The 20,483-nt window shown below is 41.0% G+C and overlaps 1 protein-coding gene across 1 annotated transcript; it reads right to left on the reverse strand.

The window, feature by feature from the left end:
- Positions 1-2,484: 2,484 nt before the first annotated feature.
- LOC118075452 (photoreceptor outer segment membrane glycoprotein 2) lies at positions 2,485-8,529 on the reverse strand. Its single transcript, XM_035097436.3, has 3 exons — positions 7,898-8,529; positions 5,369-5,615; positions 2,485-2,745 (listed from the first exon to the last, which is right to left on the reverse strand). Exons 1-3 carry the CDS (start codon positions 8,476-8,478, stop codon positions 2,485-2,487), a joined length of 1,089 nt encoding a protein of 362 aa, XP_034953327.1. The 5' UTR covers positions 8,479-8,529.
- Positions 8,530-20,483: the final 11,954 nt, after the last annotated feature.

Genomic DNA, 20,483 nt, shown 5'->3' on the forward strand with positions numbered 1-20,483 from the left:
GGCTGGTTTCTATAGACAGGGCTGATTAAACTGTCTATGACAGGCACCCCCAAACTGTGGCCCTCCAGATGTTTTGGCCTACATCTCCCATGATCCCTAGCTAACGGGACCAGTGGTTGGAGAAGATGGGAATTGTAGTCCAAAACATCTGGAAGGCCGAAGTTTGGGGATGCCTGGTCTATGACCTTTTAAATGTGTTGTGGGAGGAGAGTTGGTGCTTTGTTTTTGCTTTCTGTATTTTGTGTTCTCATTTTTATGCTGTGAACTGCCCGATGATCTTCAGAAGAAGGCAGCATACAAATTAAATAAATAAATAGATGATAGATAGAGAGATAAGGCCCACAAAATCTCTGTCTAGGTAACTTACCAACCCACCCATCCACCAAAGAAAGAATAGGAAGAGGACTTGGCTGTTTCCAAATGAGTGATGCAGTCAAAGCTACAAAAAGGGTCTCTGCAAGTCTGCAACTGGGCTCATGAAAGAAAATCTGACATTCATGCTGATGAATTTGAAGGGTTATTGCTAACCTAGCAGTTCAAAAGCATGCCAGTGCAAGTAGATAAATAGGTACCACTGTGGCGCAGAGGCGTAGCATGGGGGGTGTCATGGGCACAATTTTGAAAGGGCACAAACAGGCACCCCCACAGCAGGCTCCTTCATCAGAGCCTGGCTCCACGGCAGGAGGAGTTGCGTCTAATCACTTGATTCATGTAATCATGTATGTAGCATTAAGCACAATTAAGTTGCCATAAAAATATTGGTTCACCATCAACTGAAATGGTGATTTCAACACCTCCTGAGGTCAATTATCTGAGGTGACTACTACCGGTAGTAATCCAAATATGTCCAGAGAAACTGCTCTTGACCCCAACTCTCCTCCCTAGAGCTTGTGAATTGCAAAAGTGGTTGAGCCGCAGGTGCCATTCTTCAACGAATTATAGGTAGGTCACATGTCTAATAAGGAATACATTTTCTCCTTACTGCACAATTTGCTACTGAGAAAATTGGGAGAAAATCAGACTAAATTATCATGATGGCCCCTTGTGCAGGAGGAAGCGGGGTGGAATTTCTCCTAGTATTGTTGTAGAAGAATGAATGGACACCCAAACACTTTCATGTAATTTAAATGGATTAATTTTATTTGGACATTTTCACCCTTTCCAAGTGCAAACCAAACATTATATTTACAAAAACTATACTAATAGATAAATAGATATAAATATTTTTAATTCTGTAACTTCTGGGATTTTTTTGAAAAAAGCAGAGTGAAATATTAATGCATTCACATATTTTCAAAATTTAAATTATGAGCTACTGGTACCTATCAGCGTAACCAGTGTTTCCACAGGGGGTACTCAAGGGTATGCAGTACTGGTACATCTTTTATTGTTGTTAAAATGTGTGGCACTCACTGTAACAACTTCATGGTGAGTACTGGCACCTATTTTTCTAGAAAGAAAAGCATTGAATTTTTTATTCACTTAGTCACCATTGCCAGTAAATATCTATAAAGACTTGAAAATGTTTTATTTGATGTCTAGTTCTGAATTACATACTGCAAAGTTGCTATCTGCTAGTTGTTACTCACAACATTCACATATTTTAGTGTATGCTAAATTCTATATTGTAAGGTCCACTGTGGTTTCATTTCTGTTCATGGAACCTTCTTTCTCTCTCTCTAACTTCATTATTCACTTGGGATTTGAGGCCAACCTTTATTCACTTTAGTTTAGGACCTTTATGAGGGAGCCCTATCTCAGAATGCAAATCTTTAACTGCCCTGAATGATTTGCTTTCAAATTATGAGTTAAACGCTTCAAACATGTTTCTTTAAGTTATAAACTTACAGTGACAATAAATTGCATTCAGTTAAGGCAGCCTTACAGCAGTTAAGTGAATGAATATACTTCTATCACATTAAGATAAAATATATTCAGATGATATAACAAGCTTTTTTGTGATGGGAGTGCAGAAAGTGGACTTGCGAATTTTAGAAAGCTGTGCTTTAGGCAGGTACAGTCACTGCAAAATATAGGAACTACTTGACCTACAAAAAGACTGAGCGATAAATGATTAAAAAACCCACCACTCCTAAAGCTATATGGTGTTCAGTCTGTTTCATACAGCAATGTACTGTAGTTATCTTCCTGGTGTTCACATTTCATGAACACTGGGCACAACATATTGAGAGTAAAAGAAGGGGGGAAACATTGCAAATTCCAAACCAGCATTCTATGTGCATTGTAGAAGAGCTGTGCAAAACTAGGTAACACTGTAGATTCAGAAACTGGGTAAGCACGTTGAAGTTCTACCCTCTGCCTGAAGTCCTCATGTTTTGTCCTGTTACCAGGATGTGATTTACTGATTCCATTCTTTGGATTCTGGTTTTATTCTCACTTGTGGGGAAAAATTCACAGTAAAAATCCACAGTAGTGACTGTGATGCTGCCAAACCATATTAGAAGTCTTGAGTGCTGCATCCAGTTAAGCTGTGGGGATTGATTTTGTTGGAACATTCTCTGGACAGTGATTTGCAGTTTTAACATCCATGTTAGGGTCATTCCCTGAAACCGTTGATATCTGATTAGCCTTGCCAAGGTTCTTAATGATGTTGATGTTGTTTTTGGCAGTTTCTACAAAGCTGTTCTCAAGCAACCAGCCATCTGAGTCACACTGCGGATCACCCAGGAGGAGAACATTCCTCATTGCCGTTTGAAGGTAACGAACCCCAGTAAGTACAGACAGCTAGAGAGAGAGAAAGAACCAAATTAACATCACAAACCATTAACCAAGGGGGGGGGGAGAAACCCTTATTAAGAATACTGTTATGACCACTGGGAACTGGAATTGCTTAGTTTTGCATTTCCTTTATTATTATTATTATTTGCATTTAAATTATTTAGTATTAATGTTTTAATGTTAGGCTTAATGGAATATTTTAGCAATGAATCTCTTGGCTTTCTCAAATTTTATTATACTGTACACAAAAGATGAGGATTTCAAGTGAAGCATGCTACCAGCGCAGCTAGGTGGTGTCATGCTTTATCTTACATCAAGGGTGGGCTATGGCTCAATGACAGAGCATCTGCTTTGCATGCAGAAGTTACCAGGTTCAATCCCCAACATGTCCAGATAAAGCCAGAAAGGAACACTGTTTGAAATCCTAGAGGTCCACAACCAAGTCAGTGTAGAAGAAGAAGTGTTTGGATTTGATATCCCGCTTTATCACTACCTGAAGGAGTCTCAAATCGGCTAACATTCTCCTTTCCCTTCCTCCCCCACAACAAACACTCTGTGAGGTCAGTGGGGCTGAGAGACTTCAGAGAGAAGTGTGACTAGCCCAAGGTCACCCAGCAGCTGCATGTGGAGGAGCGGGGAAGCGAACCCGGTTCACCAGGTTATGAGTCTACTGCTCTTAACCACTACACCTAACTGGCTCTATTGTGTAGACAATAGTGAGCTAGATGAAGCATATGGTATGAAGCAGTTTATTATATTCCATTCTCTCCCAGGACCCCCACAATGGCCCTCCAATATTCCTTTTTCTTCACTCGCTCTCTCCTTCTCCCTCCCTCCCTCCCTCCCTCCCTCTCAAAAGACAAACTAGCCAATTGAGAATTAGCAAAACAAAACACAGCACTGATTTTGAGTATTTTCTGCCTCAATCCCTTTCATACAGTTTCAGCCCTGTACACCTGAAGGAGTGTCTCCACCTTCATTGCTCAGCCCAAACACTGAGATCCAGCTCCAAGAGCCTCACTGTGAGAAGTGAGACTACAGAAATCAGGCAGAGGGCCTTCTTGGTAGTGGCGCCCTCTCTGTGGAACGCACTCCCATCAGATGTCAAGGAAATAAACAACTATTTGACTATATGTTTGATATCTTACTGTGTTTTTATTTGTTGGAAGCCGCCCAGAGTGGCTGGGGCAACCCAGTCAGATGAGCGACATATAAATAATAAATTATTATTATTTTAAATTATTATATCTCCTTTTGTTTCACCTTACTGTGTATTACCTGAATGTATGAATCCCAGGCCCACACATTTGAGACCCTTATTTGTTTTCAGAATGGTAAGTCTGAGGTAATTTAGACTTTGTCCCAATGCCAACTGAAAATTGTAGGAATTATCTAGTGGCCAGGCTGCTGTTGTTGTGCTTTTAGTCTTCAGCTAGAACCTTCTCTGGCTTGATGAAGCTTCACAACAAGCATAGTAAGGGATAAAATTGCTGGTATTTTTGGATGCCCCAGACTCAAAAGGTCACTGTTACTTGTAAGCATCATCAGACATAAGAAGCTTTTATTTGTCACAGTCTTGTTATTTGCCCTACATTAAAGGAGACTGTGAAAAGGAGAGGTGTGCTGTTGGAACTTCCTGTTCCCTCCCCCCCAAAAAGAACAAGGTGATGGATTTTAAGGAATTTTATTCTTATCTACTTTAAAGCCTGATTAATATTTTATACTGCATGTTATTTCCTCCATAAACAGTGTTACACACACACACACACACAAACACACACAAACAATTCAGATATATATATATATAACCAACAATTCAATTTTTTAATTTATATATATATAGGTGTGTGTGTATGTATATAAAATCTACCGGTAGTAATATTGATTTAGTGAAGACAACACAGATTGAACAAGGATATTGTTGTGTATTTACCAAAATTCTGGATAATGCAGACATCCTCAACTATTTGTTCTTTGCTGTGCTTTTTTTCTTTAAAAATGTTTAGAGGTACTCTGATTTTGACTCAAGAAAACCACCATTTTATAGTTCATATTAGGGAAAATAAATACAGTAAATGGACAAAAGTACAAAGATTCACAAAATGTTTAGGGATATGTGTACCCCTGCATCCACCCAGAAAAAAAGCACTTGTTCTCTGTATCGGGGATTAAACAATTATGACCTTTGGGGGGTTGTTGAACTCCAACTCCCATCAGCTCCTGCAAGCACAGTCAGAGGTCAAAGATGATGAGAGTTGTAGTCCAGATTTGAGTAGGGGCACAGGTTCCTGATTCCTGCACTGTACAGTATGACGCTATATAACGTATAGCATGGGTTTTTCAGCCTGAGGACTACATTCCCTCAAGGGCAGTCTTCTGGGGTTGCATGAAAATGGTGGATGTGGCCAGACAGAGCCAAAAATGTATATGACTCCTATCTTGGAGGCTATATTCAAGATATGTGTGAACGCCAGAGGTTTCTACATATGCACACCCACCCACCACTGTCCAGCCAGTGGGCCGTTGCCTATGGAGAGCCTCAAGGGTCAGACAGAAAGGCCTGGAGGACTGCATTCGTCATAGTACTTGCGAAACCAGAAGCTCTGAAAGTTGCGCTGTAATATTTTACCTCAAACAACCAGATGAGGAGCACAGTGATACCGATGGATCTCATGATGTCAGTGTAATAATCCAGTAGGGCTTCCCTGCATCCTCTCATCCAAATATTAAGTTCTTCTGTCATGAAATCATAGTTGTAGTGAGCTGAATTGTTTGTTAGCTGATACTGGATGCAGGGCCGGGGTGAGTTTGGGTTGCAACAACTGAAGGGGACTCCATCCACCAAAAACTTCCCATCGACGTTACTTTTTAGGCGGCTGCAACACAGATGTGGAAAACAGACATTGTGAGAGTAGTAAATAGGTCAGCTTGCTAGTGTGTGGACACACCACACTCCACCTTTAAAGCACACTCAGGGCACATTTCCTCCCCTCAGAGAATTCTGGGCACTGTCGTTTACCCTTACAATGCCCAGCAATCCTTAACAAACTACAGTGCCCAGAATTCTTTGAGGGGGGACAATGTGTTTAAAATGCACTTAAAGGTGTCGCCTTTGACGGGATTTAACCATAGCTGCCAAGTTCTCCCTTTTTTTAAGGGAAATTCCCTTATGCTGAATAGGCTTCCTCGTGAGAAAAGGGAAAACTTGGCAGCTATGGGATTTAACTGCCCAGATGCATTCAGTCTTCTCCTGTGTTACAGGTACAGATTTCATGCATCTGGTGACGTGGACTGTAGTCCACAAAAACCGATGCCATAATACATTTGTTAGTCTTTAAGTGGCCACAATACTTGGTTGCTGTTGTTGTTGTTTTTGCTGTAACAAACTAGCTTAGCTATTCCTCTGGAAACTTTGCTTGGCACAAAATAGGGTGGCAAGATCCCTAACTAGGCAACTAGTAGAACAGATCATAAACACATCACTTTTGGAAACAGCTGAATTGGCTGCTTGTTTGTTTCCAAGCAATTTATTTCCTTTCAATTCGCAAGCAGTGCAGACCTGGGTTTCTGAAGTGCATGAAATTGCCCAACTGTTAAGCTATTCCTCATATAGCTTTCACTTAATTCCCCCACCTTCTTCAGTAGAGTGGGTGCCCACTGTGGGAAGAACTCCCCCCCCCCATTGCAGCGGCCTGGATGTAGAATAGTCCCCCCCCCCAGTGAGGCTAGCCTGGCGCTGACCATAAAGTCTCTTTGAAACAACTGAAGTCCTTTTCATTTGCCCAAGCCTTTGAGTTATCTTTTAGGTCTTTTACTCTTGAGCTGAATGTGGTTTTTCCTTGTTTGCGATGCTGCTTCTGAATATTTATTGTGTGTGTTTTGATTTATTTTTAGCACTCTTTTAAGATTGAAAGCAGCCATGTAAGTCCTTGGACTAATAGAGTGGGATAATTAAATAGTTTACAATGGTTTTGTTTATTTCTATATGTCAACAGACTAGGCGCTTATTTTTAAAATTATATTTGTCCTATTTAAATACATTTGCTTTATTAGTTTAACAGCATCACTGTGTGCCATGAGTAATTATGCCTCTACTTCACTCCTGCCTGGTTACCAACTTGGATGCCTCCCCTCAAAAATGATATTATAGAGCTGGAAAAGGGCAACCAAAACGATCAAGGGCTGGGGCACCTCCCCTATGAGGAAAGCTTATAACATTTGGGACTTTTTAGTTTAGAGAAAAGGTGACTGAGGGCATGACAGAGTGTTTAACAGTATGCATGGCATAGAGAGGGAGAAGTCGTTATCTCTCATATAGTACTAGAACTCAGAGCCATCCAGTGTAGCTGAATGGTAGAAGATTCAGGACAGACAAAAAAGAGCTGCTTCACAGGGCTAATAATAATAATAATAATAATAATAATAATAATAATAATAATAATAATAATAATAATAATAATTTACTATTTATACCCCGCCCATCTGGCTGGGTTTCCCCAGCCACTCTGGGTGGCTTCCAACAGAAAAATAAAACACAGTAATCTATTAAACATTAAAAGCCTCCCTGAACAGGGCTGCCTTCAGATGTCTTCTAAAAGTCTGGTAGTTGTTTTCCTCTTTGACATCTGTTGGGAGGGCGTTCCACAGGGCAGGCACCACCACTGAGAAGGCCCTCTGCCTAGTTCCCCGCAACTTGGCTTCTTGCAACGAGGGAACCGCCAGAAGGCCCTCGGTGCTGGACCTCAGTGTCCAGGCAGAATGGTGGAGGTGCTTCCACAAGATGTATTGATGAACACAAATTTGGATGGTTTTTTTTTAAAGAAGATTAAGCAAGTCAATGACAGATAAGACTAGTCACTGTTAGGGGAAGCATGCCTCTGAATATCAGTCGCTGAGAACCATAAGTAGGTAGACTGCTGTTCCAGTCAGGTCTTACTTGTGAGATTCCCATAGACATCTGGTTGGCCACTCTAAGAACAGGATGCTTAACTAGATGAGCCTTTGGCCTGATTCAATTGGGTTGCTCTTAAATTAATTGCTTTCTCTAGGCTACCATGACATTCCCTAGTGTTTCCCAGTTACTCAGATTCATTTGCTCAACCAAAACTGATTTTCTGAGACGACATCAAAAAAAAAATATTCTACATTTACTACTTACTCTTGAATATCCTTTGAAGCCATATCCAGATAGCGAACTGAGACCCACTGAATTTCGAACCAATCCCTGAAACCGTTGTTTCCACAGCATTGGAATCTGATTTGTAATATGTCAATGGTTTTCTTTAAAAAGCACCTTCCAGGAATGTCTGTGTCCTTGTAGAACTTAATAGCGTCCCTCAGCCCCAGATACAGAGATTCCTCCAGTTCATTTCTCATGGTGTAACACATGACAGCACCTACCAAAATGCAGAAGGTGAAGCAGAACGTGCAAACAATATAAGGGAGCATAAACATCTTCCAGCGGTTGAATTTGTTGGAGTCTGTGCAGTCATAGCAGATTTTACCTCCAAGAAAGTTGATGATGCATGCTACAACCCCTACAGATATTAGCATGTTGGGGACAGAGTTAATATCCCCTTTGCCCATCAACTCACTTCGCTTTCTGAGTTCGATCTTCAGGAAGAGTCCCAGGCTGAACAGAATTACGCCAGACACCACAGAAATCCAGTTGAGGATCCACAGGATTTGAGCCAATTTGTCTCTCTTGGTTTTGGTGAATTTTACTCTCAGGACAGCCATGGTCACGGTGTTAGGAAAAGAAGTGTTGCTCAACAAAATCTCCTAATCAGATTATCAGGATGCACGAGCAAAGGCCTATAGCAGAAGCCTGTGAAACAGAAAGAGAGAGAGTTTATTGCCTTTCTCCTTTGTATTAATATAACACACATTCTAGCATTCTGTATAGCCTCTTAAGATGTTATCCAAGACTTGCAAGAAGTTGCAAGTTCTCATGCCAGTCTCACAGTGGGGCTATGTTTTCTGAGATATATACAGTGGAACCTCAGTTTATGAACACCTCGGTTTACGAATTTTCGGTTTACGAACGCCGAGGACCCATCTGGAACGGATTAATTCACTTTCCATTACTTTCAATGGGAAAGTTCGCTTCAGTTTATGAACACTTCAGTTTATGAACAGACTTCCGGAACCAATTACACCCATGCTTCGGGTTAAGTACGCTTCAGGTTGAGTACTCTGCGGACCCGCCTGGAACGGATTAATCCACTTTCCATTACTTTCAATGGGAACGTTCACTTCAGTTTATGAACGCTTCAGTTTATGAACAGACTTCCGGAACCAATTGTGTTCATAAACCGAGGTACCACTGTATGCATTATTTGGAAGTAAGTCCCACTAATTTCCATGGAGAATGCTGGTCTAGTCACAGGGATGGGGAACCAGTGGCCTTTCAGATGTTGTCACAATCTACTTCTCATCAGCCCTGTTAGCATGGCCAATGGCCAATGTGGTTGCTGTTGTAGACCCCAATAGCATTTTGGGGGGATTGATTTGCGGCCGATCCAGTAGGATAGAAGCATATTCCTTTGGGCTCACATGGGCTTCCCAACTGAGATAAGGCGGTTAAAACCAGAAACATTTGGTATGCCTAAATCCCATTGGTTTTAACTCCTCATATAAATGTTAAAATTACTTTGCTTTCAATGTGATTTTGGAAGTTTATTCTGAATTGCGCTAATGAGTCCATGGTTCTGAAACTGATTGAAAGGTGGCAATGTTCTAAGCTTTTATTTTTCTCCTCTTTTCAATGTTTTGAAAAAGCACATAATCTCTACAAAATTTCATGGAGCTCTCAGACAAGGAATGCACAGAGTGAGGAATTAACGCTTTATGGTCAAAAGTACACTTACAAGTTAGGGAAAGGTATGCCCAACAGTCCTATGTCCTTCAGCTACTTCTAAGTGTGCACCCAACTAGGCAGTTACAGCCACAGAGAGACTCCGTCCCTGACCTCAGCTTACAGTACGTATCTTCCCCACCTGAGCTGTGCACAACCAGGCAAAGGCTCCGCCTCCAAGTAACCTGCTTCTGCTTGTTCCTTCTGCTTCAATCCTCTTCTCTTCCTGGGGGACAGTGAGGCAGGAGAGATGGGGGCAGGAGGAGGAGGCATGGAAGCCTTGACTCTATACCAGCCTGACCTATCTCTCCCTCCTGCATCTGTTCTTCCCTCTCCAATCCTGCAACTTCTCCTGCCTCTAACTCTCACCTCCCAGTTGTAACAGGCTCCCCCAGATTACCGATCCCTTCTTCCAAGTCAGTCTCCAACTTCCCTTCTCCCGGTGCCCACTCATCAGTATCCAGCCACCCCTCATCAGTGTCCAATCAATCTCTGACACAAAACTAGAATTTTAGAACATGCAGCAAGAAACTTCAGATGGAAAAAGGGAAAAAGGGATGTGGCTACAGGAGCCCAATTATCTCATATTGTCCTCCCTCAACTACAGTATTTCATACTCCTGAAGACTCTTATTCAGGCATAGGACACTCTGTTTACTCTTCAGCAAGGCTTTGCCTTGACTGTATTTTAAAGGTAAATTAAGTCAGTAGGAACTGTATGAGCAGGCTAGTCAAGGGTAGGGGGCAAGAACAGGCAGCACAACTACATCCCACCAAGCAGGGCTGGTGTGGATGGGTGACATCAAGATAGATTTCCTAGGCATAAAACTGAAAGGGCTGGTGTGTGAACACAGAGGAAACAGTGAGCTGCATATGCGCAAACAATGGCAAAAGCTTATATGGCAAAAGATGTGATGGGAAAAGTGCTTTTTAGGGGCTCGTACAAAATTGACAACAAAATAGATTGCTGTTATCCTTTTGAGAAGTAGGGCGTGGGGGATAAGAATTCACAGGCACAAGATAATAATTTACCTTATACAGAGAAATGTGCAGGTTTTGTTGCTGTTTGTTGACCGCAGAATTAAATATTTTGCAGTTGCTATAAAAAATTATATGAACTCCAATATTGTATTTTATCTTTCATATACAGTACTTCTGATTTATATTTCACCATCTTTTTAAAAAATAGCAAACAACTTATTGAGTGTGTGTGTGTGTGTGTGTGTGTGTGTGTGTGTGTGTATATATATATATATATATATATATATATATATATATATATATATATCGTCATTTAAAAACGAGTGCTCTTTATAGGCATACTAGGAATGGCATTTTTTGAGCAATCAAGCTGCAATTGTGTAACAATGCTCTCTAGTTGAAGCAATTGATTCGTGTCATTTGGAATAACTATTCACAGCATTGGGTGCTTATGGAAACTCATGGCCTCCAGCGTTTGTCCTTGAGAGCTCTTCCCTGTCTTCTGTCTGCTTTATGTAATTTAGTTATCATTATTAATCCATTTGCAAAAGCTATTTTCGAAGTATGGACGAACCGGGCACAAAAGCTGGCCCCTCCAATTTCCCCTTTAATCCCTGCTTTAAAATCATTTGTTATTCTTTGACAAGGAAAAATGTCATCAATTTGCAACATGGGAGCAACTCTCAGGGGAGCAACATTTTGCTAAATGTAATAATGCACATATAAAATGGTTTGCCAGATATTTCAGGTGCACCACCTAACTACTAATTCTATCGTACAAGCTACTCACATTCTTACACAATTGGATTATCTTATTTATTCCAATTTAGACTGAACAGGAGCCTTTGTCCCAGGCCAAAAAGTATGGAGTACAATTATTCTAGGCAAGGTAAGTGCTATTGTACACTATGATCCAGGGGGAAAGTATGTTATGTCTACCTTTATCAGTAACCAGGATCATTTTACTTTTTATTGCAACATCAAATGTAAACCAAGTAATACCAACACCCAATTGCCAAATTTATGGTAAATGATCTTATGCATTGTAAAATACTTTCTCCATTATGTATTAATTGTGAATTAATTATATCTGATCAGTTGCTTGCGTCTGCTCCAAAAGCCCATTCAACAGGCCCATATTGAGAGGAGCAAAATTGGGGTATTGCCCCAGGCAGCAGGTTAGGAGGGCAACATGGTTTGTTCTCTGCTAAGAGAAGACAAGGAGGGAAGCAGATAGGTAAGGAATGCATAAGAGGAGGGGTGAACCTGGCCAAGGGCAGCAGCAGCAGCAGCAGAATGAACAGCCAGCAAAGTAACACGGAGTGGAGGAACTATTTGGAAAATCCTGCACCCTTAACAATGTCTGTTTAGAAGCATGCCTTATTAAATTAAGTGGAGCTTTGTTGTTGTTGTTTAGTCGTTTAGTCGTGTCTGACTCTTCGTGACCCCATGGACCAGAGGACGCCATGGGGCTTACTCCCAGGTAAATGGAGTTAGCCATACTGCCTCCTCTATTTGCGCTAGGGAAATGAGTTGTAATACAATGTATGGCCTTGCACAAGTGCAGTGTGTATAACATTGATGCAAGGTATTATATGTCGAAGTGTGCTGTTTACATGCTTGCATGCGCACACATAGTTGACTGTTTCTCAACCTGGCACTTGCCTGTAGGAGACATATGTTGCTGCCAGCCTGCTGGCTTGATAGATTTCCAGGAGTCCTAAATATTTAGAAACAGTCAGGTATATTCCAGGTATATTTCAGGTATATTCCAGGTATATTTCAGGTATATTCCAGGTATATTCCAGTGCTGGTGCTCACTCTATATATACAGCGCATCCAAATGGGAATTTGGAGACCCTAATCTACAAGGGACTTGTTTACAAAGATTCAAAATGTTATTTCACAGAATTAGAAAGTGTGCCCCCACCACACACTACAGTGTAATCAATCACATACTCTATTGGATATGTGTGTTTTTAAAAAGAGATAAGTCAGGTGTAAAAGTATTGCACTTAGTATCCCTCAAAACTGAACTTCAAATGTGAAAGGATCAGATTCTTAAGTTTTGTCTCTAAAAGCAGGGGCAAATGAGATATGAAGCTGGAAGTCTTATGTGGACTTTAAAAAGAAGTTAATACCACTTGAAGGAGACCTGAATCAGATCAGGACTAGAGTCCCATGGGTGGGGGAGGAGATCCTTTGTTATCTTCCTATTAAAACTACCCCATTATCTGATAAACCACAGATAATTAATGATAACCAAGCAGGTGAGGAGGGGGGAAGTTAGTCCTTTACTTCTCTGTTGCCATCTTGGAGAAAATATTTAATTTGGAGGTGTGGTTGCACTGGGAATTTGTCATTGGTGCCAATTGTGGGATTTCTTCCCAAAGTCAATTCAAGTTTCAGAAGGGGTAAGGACCCTAGCTCAGTGGGAGAACAACTGGTTGTATCTCCAAGTCGGGCTAAGAGAAAACCCTGGAGAGCTCCTCTCAGTCTGTACTGGCAATGCTGAGCTAAATGACAATGTGATCATTAATTATTTGCTAAACTTTATCCAGCTTTTCTTCAAAGAAAGCTTGGGTTAGGCTTTCTTGGAAGTCTCCCATCTAAGTATTAGATGCAGATTTGTTTAACTTGATTAAAAGAGTGAGGGAAAATCCACCCGGATCATTACTGTACTTAAAAATCTGTTAAGGTGCAACCAAGCCATAAGCATTGTAAAAGGCTTTCTGCAGGAATATTTCAGGACCTGTGGCTTCCTACAGGAGTTCTCAGTTAGGAAGAGGTCAGGGCCGGCTCTAGGGGTAGGCTGGGTGGCGCGGGACTGGCAGGGGGGTGCTGTGCTGTGCGCGGCGCCCGCCCACCAGGGCGAGGGCGCTGGAGCGATCTCCGCACCACAGCGCCCGGGCGCCCGACATGCTTGAGATGGCCCTGGAAGAGGTAGAGAGCAATGCAGACTTTTGCCCCAGGTAGAGAGCAATGCAGACTTTTGCCCCAGACTGCCATTGAAACTGTTTCAGCCAAACTGTAAACAGGCACTGCTGAAATGCTTACATTGCTAGTTTTTCCCACAGACTTGTCATATACATAAATTAATATCAGCACGGTAATAGAGGGGCTGTGATGCCATAGGTATCTGTAATGGTTGCATAGTTTCCTTACATTTCCTTTTTTTTTAAAAAGGATTTTAACAAATATTATCTATCACTCTGCAACAATGATTGTGTTTGTCAAGTAGAGATTCCAGAGGAAAGCCTTGCTGTTCATGGTAAAGGCCTTTGGCTATACACAATAAAGTGATTGATGAAGATGAAGATTTAATACTTTTTATTTTGACAACACTTTCCTTGGAGTTATCCAAATAATGGACACTTTCTATTTCTTCTACAATTGCCATTGGGTACTGTCCATCACAATCCTAACCATCTACCGTATATTCCTGTGTATAAGACGCCTGGGCATATAAGACGACCCCCAACTTTTGAGAAGATTTTCCTGGGTTAAAAAGTAGTCTTATACGCAGGAATATACAGTACTCAGAAGTCGACATGGTAGTATTGAGTATTCCTCACATCATTCCCCCCTACCCATGAGAGTGAAGCTCCTCTCACTGTAGAAAATGGACTAAATAATGAGGAACTGCAGAAGGACACCCTAAAAGTTTGAAAGCAGAAACAAACACTGGGCTGCTAAATAAATGGCTGTCTTGATGTAAAGCAAATAGGTACCCAAGACAGCAGCAATGATTTTGTGTAAGTGGGCAAACATTTCACTTATGTTTTGACTAATGGCAGATACTGTATTATGTAATCATCCAGATGGGAATCGTTTAAGGGGACAGTTTTGTAGAGCAAGAAAAACATTTATTGGTGCTAGAGTTATTGATGGTTCATCATTCCAGAGAAAGAGAAATACCTTGTAAATAGCTGACCATTCATCACCTTACCAGTTCATAAGGTTTTGCAGATAGCTTGTACATCTAATTTATCTTCCAGGAAGAGCTGTGGGCTAAATAGAGAACTCTTCACAGGCAGATTTCCCTCATTACACCTTTACCAGTGCTTGTATATATGTAAGCAAAACAAAGACTACAAAGCCACTGTAAGCTCTCACCATAAGTTCATTCAAAGAAATGAAACGTTGTAGTGCTCTTCCTAGACTTCTTGCCACTCAGGGAAGTGGCAGGTTCATAACAATTTGGTGAAGCGGCTAGGTAACATGGTAATTTGGCGGGAGTTATGGACCACCTGCTTGTAATTCTGAACTATGCTGGTGCATAGAGGCTGTGTCTTGTCTGTACATCAAACCAAACCATCATTTAGAGTGGTGTGCATGAACTAAAATGAACCTGAGTGAACTGCGACTCACAATCCACGCATCCTCCTGCACAAGTGGAAGGACACCTCAGTAGTGTTTATTGTCATTTCCCCCCCGAATTTTGGCATGCCATGACATATGGACAAGGGATTGAAGTATATTTTTTTAAAATCCTGGTTAGCTTCAGCCGGCTTATTGAATTGAAGTTGGGTTCTTTGGAAACTGACTTGAGTTTGTTATAACCCTTTATCCCTGATGTGATCAACACAACAAGCCAAAATTTGGGGGGGATGAAAGTAAATGCTGCTGAGGTCCTCATCCCTGCAGGAAGAGTAGAGGGGAGAGCTTGTGTATGTCATGCCATGGGCATAGCCAGGATTTTTGTGTATGTCATGCCATGGGCATAGCCAGGATTTTTGTAAGCGGGGCAGGCCTTTTGTTAGGGGGGCAGAACCTCGGTTAGCTATGTATTTTTATTGATTTGGGAGGGGATAGCTGCCCCTCCCTACCCCCCGGCTACGCCCATGAATAGGGCCCTGGAGAAGATGAATTATTTTACCCATAAGGTGTCCTAAGTGTAGTGTTCCCATTGGATCTGCAGGTCTTTCAGTCATGTTGTCATGTAATATATATTTGAAATTTGAAGAGACCACCATAATTTCTTAAAGATAATTGAGATTATACTTTTGCAAACCACTAAAACTGCCTTATGCCTGAATTATTGCTTAAAAACAATTGACCTAAATGGAAGTATTGTTATAAATTAATTTCAAAGTTTGGGATTGGAAATCTGATAAGTAAAATTGGGCTTGTAAATCTGATAATAAACAACTTGATCCCATAAATTCACTATTCAAGGATGGCTGTCTGCAGTGCTATGATTTTGATTCCCCTGGAGGAACAAAGGTACTCGAAATGGTTTGCACATATTACAGATTTGTGCTGTATGAGAGTACATAGTTAGATAACATAAAGTATTGCAAATCCACTTTTGTGAATAGGTCTTCAAATAAATGTATTTATAATACTAGCCTTTTTATCATTCCAGATAAACTTTATAGATTACAAGTGCATCACAATTAGAGGCTCTTTGAAGACAATCAAAGCACAAACATTAGATTGCTTTCAGTAAAAACTAAACAAAAACAACATTGCAGTGTCCTATATTGTCTGCATATAATGCTATCCTTTAAGTCTGTAATCCTATACACACCTGGGAAGTTCCCTTGAATAAATGTGGCTTACTTCCAAGTAGACATGCATAGGATTATGCTGCACGCATTAGGTTCTACCTGGAAAATAGAAATAATTGAGCTTTTATTTCTATTGACCCTTTGGAGGCAACACTTGTCTGTTTAAATTGCTTGGGAGTATTAGCAACCACATATTTTTTTTATTACCCCTATGTTCAATAATCACAAATCCCTTTCCTTTCTCTCTCTCTCTGGAATAGCTATATTCTGTTAATGAAGAAAAACTGAGAAATACATTTTTCTTTTTTAAAAAGCAAAGCTGGCGGACAACCAATATGGACCTTCTTCTTCTTTTCATTGTTGATACTTTTCCTCATCCAGGCTGCAATTCTATATGCACTTATCATGGAATGAGCTTCATTGAAATGCATAGGAACTGTACTGTTAAACATGCACTTCGGAAACGGTACCAAATGCAACATGTTGCAGCATTTTCATACTTCTCCTATTCCTACTGTATATTAAATCCCACTCCAGACAGTTTCTTTTAGACAGAGCTACATCGGACACAAATTTACCAGCAAAACTGAAAGTAAAAAGTCTGCTTCAAAATCTAGCGAAGAGGCACAGATTAGATTTAGTAAGGGTAGAGAGAAAAGGCTTTTTCACATATATGGGCTTCTTTAAAATGAACAGTTGATGGGAATAAAGCCACTAACCTGTTTTAGTGCTCGGAGCATCTTCACTTGGTGAAGTGTGGCCAGTTTTGGAGGGGAGGCTGAATCCCCCAGCCTCAGGACGGTTTGGCTCCTGTCACGTCAGCCTAGCAGTGCTGCACTTGAGAAGATAGACAGAGAAAATGGTTTCTCTGTGCCAGCCCTTGCTAATCCCCGCTGCATCCCTAATCATGCCTAAGAGATTTATTGTAGGAGACTTATGTCTTCATGTTAAACCCTGCAAAACATGCCACTTAACCAAATGTAATTTGAAACCCCTGTGACTGTCTGCTCTCAGGGCACCCACTTTCACCCATCCCCCCCCCAGTCTTCACATATTCATTAGTTGCCCTTATATTCCTGTATTAAAGCTCTCATAAGAAAATTCTGAACTAGCTTAGGCTGTGTTCACTCTCCCGTTTACTGTACATCACTGTGTTTTCAGTGCTGCGTTTTTAATCCAGCTTACATGACATTATCCAAAAAATCGTATGTTTCCTGTGCTTTGTTATAAGATACTACCATTTGATGAGTTATTTCTCAAAAGCATCACACTGAAGTGAACACCTTTGCATAGGGTAAGGAGACATACATGCCTGCCCTATCCTCTCATTTGACCAATTTTTTCTCTCTCCAAAGGGAATGATTTTGGGGCAAAACCATCACATGTGTATTGGGAGCCAGTACAGTTTTATGGCTTGTGCTGTTGGTAGCCTTTGCTTGCCTTCAACAAAATAACAAAACCTGGACATAAATAAGGATAGTGAAGTAGAAACTGGAGACAAAGCTGGGGCTCAAAACAACACAGTGTTTCCTTTCAGAAGCATGAATTTGCTTTATTTGTAGACTGGGAGGGAGGTATCGGCTTGCTTCTCCATTCAGGTTGCCTAATCTAATGGCGGACGTTTTGCTGGAAACCGCTGTAATGGAAGTGGAGCCTGCAAGTTACACCAAAAATAATATAGACAGGCTGCTGTTCAGAAAGGGACAATTCCTTCTTCTGGGAAACCATTCAGAAACCTTAACTCAGTATGGCACTTAAAACATTTGTCTACCAAAATACCCCGCTCAGGAATCAGGGCTAGGAAGGGCTTCAAATACCTTAAGGCAAATAACAAATAATGTATGTGCTCCTGTTTTGTTGACTCCTGTCCTTGTTAGCAGTGAAAGACACAAAACAATAGATGGCAGTATTGGCATGAAAATCCACTTGTGTGTTTTACTTTAAAAATTCTTCCCCAGCCAGTGTCCAAATTCTCTCTGCTGGTAACCCTGCCAATTGTCTCTACTTCCCTGCTTCTCACCTGTCTTCTGACTGTAACCTCTCCTCCATTTCTCCTCTATTATCCTTCTTCGTCCTCTTTTTGGCTATGTAGAATAATGTCTTTAAACACAGGAAGCTTGCCCCCCAACACAGCTGCATTTCAAGTAACATTTGCATTTGCTGTACACACCAGAGAGAGGGTGGGGGAGTCTTCACCCGATGAACATTACTGATGGGTCAGGGCAAAGGTCCATATCTAATCCCACATCCTGTTCTCATAGTGGCAACCAGAGGAGCTAATGGGAAGCCTGCAGGCAGGACCCGAATGCAACTGTATTCTGCTCACTTAGGATTCCCAGCAACTGGTATGCTGTTGTTTAGTCGTTTAGTCATGTCCGATTCTTCGTGACCCCATGGACCAGAGCACCCCAGGCACTCCTGTCTTCCACTGCCTCCCGCAGTTTGGTCAGACTCATTTTGGTGGCTTCGAGAACACTGTCCAACCATCTCGTCCTCTGTCGTCCCCTTCTCCTTGTGCCCTCAATCTTTCCCAACACCAGGGTCTTTTCCAGGGAGTCTTCTCCTCCCATGAGGTGGCCAAAGTATTGGAGCCTCAGCTTCAGGATCTGTCCTTCCAGTGAGCACTCAGGGCTGATTTCCTTAAGAATGGATAGGTTTGATCTTCTTGCAGTCCACGGGACTCTCAAGGGTCTCCTCCAGGACCATAATTCAAAAGCATCAATTCTTTGGCTATCAACCTTCTCTGCTAATGATGGTCGAACATACCCATCATGGCTAGTAGCCACTGAAAGCTTTATTTCTTCAGTAAAAGTGAATTCTATATGAATTCAAAAAGCAAATTTATACATAAATTGTACAAATATGAGCCAAATTCTGATATGTTCTTAAAAGACTATAGTTGTGTGTGTGTGTGGAGCTTACTCCCAAGTAAGTGGGATGATTTCAGTCTACACTAGGGAAAAAAATTATGTGCAATACAGATATTATTGTAAAGCAGGGTTTCCCAAACTTGGTTTTCCAGCTGTTTTGGGGCCAAAATTCCATCTCTTCCCCCATTCTTTCAGGGGTCAAGTTGGAGAGATTCTGCACTCAGATAAATTGATGCAGGCTATGACAACCAGAACTTACTGCTTTCTTGTAGTTAAGAAACTGGGGACGAGCGACTGTAAGAGAGAACCTGGAGTACATTTATCCCTTGCTGTGATTCCTGCATCGAAGGAGTTGGGCTAGATGATGCTTGGGGTCCCTTAAAACTCTACAATTTTATGATTTTAAGTAACATCTGAATAGGCTCTGGGCACCTGCATGGATTTTTCTTTGTCTATGGTGGCTTATCCTTAAAAATACACACATATTTATGCATTTTTATAACTGTTGTACATACATCACACAATGCTTTTCTTCTAAAAAAATGTTTCGGGGTGCTCTCATTTTCCTACTCATATTGAAATACTGCCCCTCAATGAGGCCAAACTTAGATTCATGAAATGTTTAGGAGTATGTGTATCCTAGTTTCCCCCCCAGAAAAAAGCACTGCCATTACATATCCATTTCCTAAGGACTTCCCAGTCCACCTCTCCATGGCATTCTATCAGCTGCGTATCCTGATCTTCTATCCATTTTTATCTCAGATCTTCCTTTATTTGATATTATTTGCTGCTCATGTTTACTTCCACTTGCAGGTTGAATTGAATATTATACCCTCTAAGATATTCTCCAAAACACTTCCACTCTTCTCTTAACTGTCTCATCTTATTCTGTAAGCCTTTTACTTCCTTTTGCACTGCATTTGTTCCAATTTGGTGGTAAAACATGAGTTTTCCCAGGACAAAAAATACAATCACTTGGACACAGAACTTTAAAGCCCAGACCTGTGCCTAGAAACATGGCACAAAAGGAAGTCTGGATGAGTAAGACACACACATGAGGATAAATATGGTAAAATAAATGCCCTAAATTATTTACAGTATAAACTGAACTGAAAGCTATATTGTCCTTCTACTCAACTATATTCTATTTCTTACTACATTAAAAAAAATGTATTTGTTCATATCTTCCAGGCAATCTTTCTAACGGACAAATTTGTCATTTAATGGAAGAGACTTGAGGGCTTAGCATAATTAATGGGACCACTTTCTTTGTTTCTCCCTGTGCTGTTCCCATCTGCAGCACTTATTTTCCTTCCTCTTTCAGTCTGGAGACACATGAGTCCTGTAGCACAGCATTAATACTCGACAAGGTCTGTTTTATTGGTTTACATGCCCTCTTTGGCCACTTGAGACATTTATTAGTCTTTAGCTAATGTATATGGGACTTTCTGTCTTTTGAACATTAATTAAGAAAGCATTCCCAACTGGACATTGATGTTATTATGAAGCAGGCTATGCTATGCTG

The sequence above is a fragment of the Zootoca vivipara genome, chromosome 1 (assembly GCF_965207765.1).
Source record: "Zootoca vivipara chromosome 1, rZooViv2.hap1.1, whole genome shotgun sequence".
Classification (NCBI taxonomy): Eukaryota; Metazoa; Chordata; class Lepidosauria; order Squamata; family Lacertidae; genus Zootoca; species Zootoca vivipara.